Source organism: Pagrus major, chromosome 19, assembly GCF_040436345.1.
Source record: "Pagrus major chromosome 19, Pma_NU_1.0".
In the NCBI taxonomy this organism is placed as follows: domain Eukaryota; kingdom Metazoa; phylum Chordata; class Actinopteri; order Spariformes; family Sparidae; genus Pagrus; species Pagrus major.
In genome coordinates this window covers 15615556-15624832 of record NC_133233.1, presented here as the reverse complement: position 1 = coordinate 15624832, position 9277 = coordinate 15615556, and the positions used below count along the sequence as shown (strand labels likewise).

The window sequence follows — 9277 nt, the reverse complement described above, 5'->3', positions numbered from 1 at the left end:
GCAGTGTACGATAGCTGGTTCATTAGCAAAAGGGAAGAGGTGAGATGTTGGTGACCCGATGGTGCGAGTTATGCGAGGCAGAAGTAAAGTGCTATGTCCGTTTCAGTATTGAAATTTTGGGGGGGAAATAGCTTCAGTGTATCTCCCTGAGAAAATCTGTTTACCAAAACAGGCAAAATTCATAGACAGCTACCTGACTGTCAGTTGCCAATGCTGTGTAGTTTTCAGCTTATTAGCAACAGAATGAACAACAGATATTTCGGGAAGTCCAATTATTTGCTTTTTTGCTGACAGTTAGATGAGAAGATTGATACCGCTCTCGTTTCTGGCCAGTTCACCGAGCACAAAGCCTGGAAACAGGGTAAAAGGCTAGCATGGCTCTGTCCAAAGCTAACAAAATCAGCCTACCTGCACCTGTAAAACCACAACTTGTTGCTTTTACACTTCAGTTTTCATACAGAATAAACAAATTAGATATATCTTGTTAATTAGAGCGCTTTACAGGGGCTGGCAGGCACATTTTATTAGCAGGGCTAGCTTAGCCGGCCACAGTAGTGTGCTCTTTTTCCAGTGTTTGTGCTTAGCTAATTAAGCTAACCAGCCTTTGGTAGTATAGCTTTGTATTTAGCATACAGATAATACCTTAGATGAGAAGATTAATACCACTTGGCTCTGTCCAAAACTAACTAAATCTGCCTACCTGCGCCTGTAAAACCACAACTTGTTGCTTTTACACTTCAGTTTTTGTACAGAATAAACAAATGAGATATATCTTGTTTAATTAGTGAGCTTTCTAGGTGCTGGGCTAGCTTAGCTTGTTTTCCCCTTTTCCAGTGTTTGTGCCTAGTTAATTAAGCTAACCAGCTGTTGGTGGTAGCTTCATATTTATCATACCGTCATCGAGAGTGGTCTCAATCTTCTCATTTAACTCTAAAGAAAACAAAAAGAAAGTATTGCAATTGAAAACACATAATTTGACCCAGTAGCCTGACAGCTACCTTATTACTGCCAGTTTCCAAGCCTTGTTTTCTGTTTATTAGCAACAGTATGAACCAGAAAGAGACAATTTGGGAAATCCATTTATTTGCTTTCTTGCCAAGAGTTAGAGAGAAGATTGATACCAGTCTCATGTCTGTGCAAAAATATGACCCTACTGCCAGCAGTGAGCTTAGCGCTAATCCTGGAAACAGGGTAAACAGCTAGCTTAGCTCTGTCAAAAAAAAAAGTATATATATATATATATATATATACAGTACATATATATTTATATCATACGGACATGAATGGTATCAATATTCTTATCTAAACAAAAAGGCGTATATCCAACAGAACCACGACAGTTAAAAACACATACTTTCTGACCCAGTAGCCTGAAAACGACCTTATTTTCCGTGTCAGTCACCAACGCTGTCTTGTTTTCCATTCTTTAGCGACCGTATGAACGATAGAGAACTCATGTTAGAGGCCATTCGCGATCACCAGAAAACTACTTTAGTAAATCTTTTCTGTAGCATGTGAGTTTTTTGAAACGTGTCACTCAGTACACGACAGCTGTGGCGATAACGTCCTCCTCGAGTAAGAAGTGCCTTCCGACACAGACCGCAGAGTGTGAGACCTCACCAGAGCGTCGTCTTCGGGCTTTGAGTTTACCGTTGTGGATAGAATTTAGCTCTGTACCTCTGTAAAAAATATAGAAGAAGTCTTACGTTTTCTCTTAAATACTGCAGACACAGCTGTGAAAGGCCCGTGTCACATTAAAAATACTCATGACCCGAACTGAACCAGAGCCAGCTGAGAATAACATGTGTTACCTGTTGGTAGGCGGGTGTTAGCAGACACTTATCATCTCTTTGGTCCTCTTTTTGTTACACGTTGAGGAAAAGACACGATTTTCTTATATACAGGACAATCAGTTTAAGGCAGCAAAGCACCTGTTTTGTTCAGAAATCAAGTACAAGCACTGATTTTGTGTTGAAGTTATGTCAGTCACTTTATTTTGTATTTAAAGAACTCACATTTTATATTAATTTGAGCATCAAACGCCTATCTACCAACGCGCCTGCACACAGAGGTCATAGCGACAGTAGACAGTCGTTGACATCTGGCCACATTTCTGCCGTAGTCGTCTTGAGTCTCAGCTCAAGTGTGTTCGATACATATATGTATAATAGATCCACCACATCTGGACCGTTACAGCCGTACTGAGAAGACCGGAGGATGTTCTAGTTGACCGTGTTTATCATTTGCAGTTTCTGTTGTTTACCGTAGCAGCTCACTTGTTTTAGGTACGACGTGTCGTCATGATCTCTTCCGTTGTTAACTCTGACCGTGTTTGTATCCGCCATGTTTTGTGTTCCGTTACTGTCAGATTATGTGTTGATAGCACTTTGAATACATTGAGTGTAGGACTACAGTTTTCACTAAATGTACATATGTAATGTTTTTGATGATAAAAAAAAGTAATAAATTGAATGTTCTATCATGTACCAGCATCGTTTTGCTGCCGACAGGAACGCTGAATGCGAGGTAAGAAGGTTAATGTTCGGTTAAAGGAGTTGTTCCACATTTTGGGGAAATACGCTGGATCACTTTTTGCCAGGAGTTACAGAAGAAGACACGACAGTAGAGACAGTTTCTATGTCTCGTGACCATTGACAGTTAATTATGGCTCTCCCCATTCACTGTTAGTCCACGGGCATTGCCAAGATGGCTGCCCAGTAATTAGACTTGGCTTAAAGGGTGTGAAGCCAGACCAGTCGCAACTTAGCTTAGCTTGAGCACAAAGTCTGAATCGGGGAGAAAGCTGTGAGCCTCGCTCCTTCCAAAGGTAACAAAACCCACCGACCAACACCTTGAAAATTACGTGCAAAAAAACATGTCAGTGTTATGGGGAGTCATGGGCCGGACTAATTGTAGCGTGACTACCTCACGGTGTCGAGATGATTCCAGGAAGTGACTGCCGTTAGCCAAAATAACCCCTATAAAACCACAAATAGTCATTTTCACACTTTGGTTTTTGTGCAGATGAAACAAACAAGAAGTATTAATAGGTGAGCCACAGTGGTGTAACCTTCAGACAGTTACTCTGTTTCCAGCCTTCGCGTTAAGCTTAGCAAGCTAGCAATAGCTTCAATAGTATAGGGAGAACTTTGACCGACTGTCAAAGTTCTCCCTTAAAAATTAAATCACGCACTCGATGATACACGTTTTTTAAAATTTCACAGCAAATGATCCGTTTCCTAGAAAAGGTTTTTGGCCGGTGATGCTTTCTCTTTCCCCGTCATCACACTCCCACATCACAGGAAATCAACGAGGTAGTGGTTATGACACATTTTTTATTTATACCACATTTGCAGTCACACACATCAGTTTCAGTATCGCTGGTCACCCACACAGCATCACAGTCAAACGTACAAGTCGCAGCTTCTACTGTTTCGCCGGCAACAGCGAGACGAGAGAATGAAAACTTCCAAACTATATATTGTCCCTTTTAACGTTCCACATTTCTAGCTCGTCCACATTTGTCTCGTTTCTCAGCAGGATAGCCTGCTGCATATCCGTTACGGCCTCTGCCACTGCCTCCATTTCTATGGAGAAATGAATCAGATTACACATAAACAAACACACAAACCTTAAATATTGTTTTACAAAAAGCACGTAGGCAAGCTTGGACATTAAAGGGAAAAAAATGACAAGTGGAGAAAAAAAAAAATCAAACATCCATCAATAAACAGTAGACAGACGAAGTATGAGGAGCTAAAGCACAGGATTAGTTAATTAGAGTTTAGCTTTCATAATAAGAGCGTGCTGTAACTAGAACGAAGCCATCCTAGATAGAGAGCCCGCTGGGGGGGAGCAACAGTCTCAAGTGATGGTACAGTTCTGACTGGCTGCTTTTCTTTTCCGTTAGATGATTAGACACCATTGTCGAGCTTTGAATGGAAACCAGGAGGGATGAAAGTAAAAGGAGAGCAATTACACAGGCTTTTGTCAATCGTTTTACTCGGGGGTTAGGGGAGTGAAAAGAGCGATTATACAGGCCTTTGTCTGCTCTTCGTGCATGACGGTTACTGTCAAATATTGTTTTGCCCAAAACAAATATTTCCTCAACAGTAATTACGAAGAACATACTACATTTAATTAGCAGGAGCGGTGCTTGACTCGGAACAGCTTCCCGAGACTTTACACGAGCACCAGCCTGTCAACTCTTTTCCAAACACAGTATGAATATTAATGGGTGTCAGTGTGATCCCCGCTCGAATAAATAATCATCGTTCATTTTTGCTCGCATGTACACTAATCGGAGAAAAGCTGAGGGCAAGCAGACGGCTGTGACAGATAGAAATCCACATGAATCACATCTTATTTATGTCTGCTCATTTACGACGAAGCTGACGCTGGGGTTTCTGTGACCGCACGCTCTGCAGGTTGGCATAGACCGGGCAGTTTCTGATCGGCCTGGACTTCTTCCTGGGATACATGAAGAGGTTCTCGTAGAAGTTTGGCTGTGAATGTGTGGCAGATTTTGTTAGTAAATGAGGTGTTAGACAGGGAGGTGACAGACGATAATGGCATGACTGATAGCGAGGAGCAGCTCGGCAAAAAGTATTCAAATGTCCCTCTGAACAGGCTGAATATGAAATGGGCTTTTTTATGATGATATAAAATTACATTTTTACATCACACAGCTGATATTACAGCAAAGAGGGTGTTATATTGTATTCAATAAAGTTATATTAAGTAAAACTGTTAAAGGAGACGTATTATGCTCATTTTCAGGTTCATAACTTTATTTCAAATGCTCTGTTTTAGCTCCTGTCTCTTTAAGGCCCCCCCCCCTCCTGAATATCCAGACTGCTCTGATTGGTCAGCTCGCACATGCCTGAGCCAGCACAGCTAACAACAACAGAGCAGCTGTGCTAAATTAATGCTTGGGTGCCAAACTAGCCGCGTTAGGCGTTAAGTCACAGAATTTAAAGCGAGACTGTTGACGAGGCGTTTCAGGAGCAGCGTCTTCTGTGGGAAAAAGGAGCGTCTGTCGGTGCAGACTTTGACCTTTTATAAAACACTAAAGGAAAGCGGAAAGAATATGAAAAAACATAATAGGTCTCCTTTAAAACCGATGAGATAAAATGTATTTTCAGCCAATTTGTGGACATTTTGACAAGCTGCTCTCGCACATGATCCAAAAGCCGTGACACTGTCAGTCCTTGTGAAGCAGCATTAGTGAAGTCAGCAAGTATACATACAAAGTATCAGGGTACATGGTGAGAGATGAGCTGTACCAAACAAGATTAAGAGTAAAGTGTAACGGGTTTATAATGAAGTGCCTGTCTGAAGAGAAGGTAAGGGAGTGCCGTAAAAGTGTCAAGTGTAAAGACAAGAGTGGATATGATGAATGATGTGAGGCTCACCTGTCTCTGAGATGGGTGCAGTTTGACTCTGTACTCCTCTCTCTTGGTCTTCTTCCTGTGGTGATTATTGGACAAAAGAAACAAAACAACAAAAGAAATGTAAGTTTTTTTTTAAATCCGTGGACGACCTTGTACTTTTCAGATCATTTCTTATTTGTAAATTTCTTCTGGAAGCGCCAATAATCGAAGAAAAGAGTCACTTTTTTAGCCACCGCTATGTGCCTGTTGGTCAATACACCACTTTGGTCCAGACTGAAATGTCTCAACAACTGTTGGGTGGATTACAGTGACACACAAGCATGTAGATAATGTTTCCTTTAAAGGGCTCACAGGCTAAAAAGACCACCGCTCTAGCACCACCGTGAGGTTAAAACCTTTGTCTTTTTTGAGTGAAACATCCGTAACTATCTAACTATTGGACAGCTTGCCATCACATTTGGTACAGACATCCTAATGACACTAATAACGTCCTCACTTTTGATCTAGAGCCACCGGCAGGTCAACTTTTTCCCTTATCCATTGAAATATCTCAACATTTACCTCATGGAGTGTCCTGGTGCCCATGCTAACATGCTAAATTAAGATGGTGAACACCAGCAGAGCCACTCAAGTGACTGCAGGCTTTTGTTGATATTAAAGTGCTCAAAGATTTGAGCATTTTGTGTCAATAAACAGAGAGACCCATAATTCTCAATCAGGATTAGTTTTAGACTTTTGTTTGTTGAGTGAAAACACTGTGGGATCTTACCTGTGAATCACTACCAGTACGATGATGACTACGAGCAGAATAAGCCCGGCAGCTCCGGCCCCGGTGTAAATATACATCATGTACATGGACAGGCTGAATCCGCCTGAATACAAAATGAGGGAAAATATTTTTTTAAAAATAAACGGAAACAGCTGGAAAGAAAATGGTTTTCATTTCAGCTAAACAGCACACCGGTGCGGTTTTACTTGTGTTAGTGGTGAGTGACCGCTTGTTTCAGAGTGACTGTTAGTTCCTGACTCACACGTGAAACATCCCATCAAAGCACGCACACACCTACACACACAGCCTCCTAACAGCAAGCAGAGAGCTGCTGCAGGATGTGGTTGTTTTCAGCAGATGTCTGCTGAATTGTTTGAGAATAACGGATACAGCATTGTTTTATTGTATTCATTAGTTTTCATCAATCACTGTACCTCTCAGACATGTGTACATTCATAAATCATTTTTAGAAGGAGAGACACTTTATCACCTTGTCATAGACACTGTATACATGTGTATGTTCCCTACTGCGTGCTGTGTGTCTGTGTACCTGGAGGGGGCACGGTGAACAGCACCGTGGTGGTCCGCGCCCCTGCGTCCGTGCTGAAGGTGCAGCGGTAGAAGCCGCCATCTTCCCGCACCACGCCTGTCAGGTGCAGACTGACGTCCAGGCTGTCCGTGCAGCTGACCCTGCCCCTGTCGCTGTAGTCCTCCGCCACCAGGCCCCCTTCCACCTTCTTGCACACTCCGATGATGCCCCAGGGGTGGCCGTGCGGCATCTTCTCCAAAATGACCTGGTACACGGTGCCGTTGTGCTCGTGGTTACAGCTGATGGTGAAGTTGTTGTCCTCCTCCGCTACCAGCTCTGTGTCCGGCTGGATCGGCTCTGGGGTGGGGGGCTCTGTGCCGTTGTCTTCTTCCGGGGGCTCATCTGCAAACACAGGAAACGTCTCGTCAGAGGAAGAAAGAAATCTGAATGCGTGGTGGAAATTAAAGGCTGGTAATGTAAATCTCATGAGTTTCACTTTCTAACATCGATACTTTTCTTAGTCATTCAGCGGGGGCGCAGCAATCTAATAGCTCAAACTTTCCCACTCGTATCTTTTACCCAGATCTTCCACTTGAATGTTTCTCGTCCAGGGGCCTTGAGGGAAGGTCTGAACAGAGCAGTGGTAGAGCCCGATATCCTGGTGAGTGACGTTCCTCATGGAAATACTCCCATCCATAGGCGAGGTCCTGAGGAACTCTATCCTCTCCCGGTAATGGTGCGAAAAGGCCACTCCGTACTCTGGATGGAAAACAGCTACCGGATCCTTGTCTGGTATTTTGGTCCAGGACACCATGCTGAGGTTGCCGTTCCAGGGGCACAAACAGTCCAGAACCATTCCTTCCTCCAGGCGGACCGTGACAGCATCTTTCTGGACAGCAACTGGATAAAGTGCATTTTTTTAATCAGAATTTTGCCAAACAAATCAAACAAACCTAAGTTAGACACAAAAATAACCAGTTGTTTGTAGGATTAGAGTGGATCATTAATAGAATCATAAACTTCTGACTTCCGGTGAGGCACGAGGCAGGATGGCCACTAGGAATTCAGCTCTATAGGAATACACGACCAAGAGACAAGATTTGGGCCGACGGCACCAAGCTACCGACGCTGCTAACGAGGACATGGCTATGCTAATTAAGCAAGTTATGGCCGCGGAGATGGAAAACTTGCAAGAAACGGTAGCTAACAAGCTTAAAGAGTTGACCCGATAGAAAAACATATGGCAGAGGATGGAAAGATCTTGCGGTCACTTAAAGAACAAGCTGAAAACCACGCCAGAAAGTTCAACACGGTGTTCAACAAAATAGATACTATCAAAACCAGCCTGCGCAAGACCGAGAAAGACACAAATTCATGGATCACAGAGGTGAATATCCTACGAAGGAAGATACATGAACTTGAGGACAGGTCGAGGAGGAACAATGTGCGGCCAGTCAACTTATCGACTGGCACTGAAGGCGATGATCATAGAGGCTTGCTCCAGAGATGCATCCTAGATGGATTCCCTCTCTCAAGAATCTACATGACACACCGCTGGAGACTGATAGAGCACATCGGATATATTCTAACAACACCTCCCGACCGCGGACAATGATTTTCAGGCTCCAGGCCCAATCTTTACTCATACTCTCCAGGTGTTTAAATCAATGGAAATTGGAATGTAATTTGGAGAAATGTTTCTAATGCGTCAAAAAACCCAAACCATCGAGCATAAATTACACCAAGAATTAGACACCAAATGAAAACTGACACAGGACCCATTTTGCTCATTCTGCCCTCATGGAAGCTCTTTTGTGCATGTTGTGTGGGAGTGTCCTGGTATTTTGGTATTTTGGGGGAACGTCGTTGGGAATCTGCAAATACTGACTGAAGCCAAACTACCAATGGACCCCTTTGTACATGTGCTAAATGATGACGCTGACCTGGATATTGGTAGAAACTCTAGGAAGATTTGGCTTGCCGGCTTGACTGCAGCTAAGAAGATGGTAGCACAACACTGGAAATGTGAACTATCCTCCGCACGAATCAACAAGGCAAGACTAAATACTATCTCAGTGTGGAAAAACCTGATCAAGCATTGTTGGATGGAGCAGATGGGGAAGAAGGGAGAAATTATAAAAAATGTAGTTGCGACAAAGTATTTGTCATTGCATGTCTTGTATATAATATGCTGCCGTCGTAATAAAAAAAGAAATGACAAAAAAAAAAAAGAATCATAAACGTCTAAGATATTATATGTACACCTATGCGAAGAGGCAAAAAAGGCAATGTTTTCCCCCCCTTAATCTTCTCCACTTGAAGATTACCTCAGCTATTCACAGCTTTGAGGCCATCCCTCGGGTAATGGTAATTAGGCTAATTTGAGCCAGTACACAAAAACACAACTGACAATAGTTGGTGATCAAGCTTCCAAGTTTTCAAAGCCTTTTATCCGAGCTGAATGACAACTGATTTCGAGTCCGCTGATGCCTCCGGGAGAGCTCTGGCAGGTTTAGAATAATAATGTCTCGCAAAACTAACAAAAACAAGCTCTTCTACCATTTTTACCAAAAGTGAAGAAACTGA

The 9277-nt window shown here is 42.8% G+C and overlaps 1 protein-coding gene across 1 annotated transcript; it reads right to left on the bottom strand.

Moving 5' to 3' along the window:
- Nucleotides 1-3351: 3351 nt before the first annotated feature.
- cd226 (CD226 molecule) lies at nucleotides 3352-7583 on the bottom strand. The gene is made up of 5 exons (XM_073488760.1): nucleotides 7271-7583; nucleotides 6713-7093; nucleotides 6163-6265; nucleotides 5415-5469; nucleotides 3352-4505 (listed from the first exon to the last, which is right to left on the bottom strand). The coding sequence occupies exons 1-5, from the start codon at nucleotides 7545-7547 to the stop codon at nucleotides 4377-4379; spliced, it is 945 nt and encodes a 314-aa protein (XP_073344861.1). The 5' UTR covers nucleotides 7548-7583; the 3' UTR covers nucleotides 3352-4376.
- Nucleotides 7584-9277: the final 1694 nt, after the last annotated feature.

What these genes read in the sequence shown, in the direction of transcription:
- cd226 (XM_073488760.1), bottom strand. Translation starts at nt 7,547, where the DNA reads ATGGTTCTGGACTGTTTGTGCCCCTGGAACGGCAACCTCAGCATGGTG. An exon ending in GTTCACCGTGCCCCCTCCAG is followed by an intron (nt 6,266 to 6,712) that starts GTACACAGACAC and finishes TTTTGTATTCAG; the next exon opens with GCGGATTCAGCCTGTCCATG. An exon ending in TGCACCCATCTCAGAGACAG is followed by an intron (nt 4,506 to 5,414) that starts GTGAGCCTCACA and finishes ACACATTCACAG; the next exon opens with CCAAACTTCTACGAGAACCT.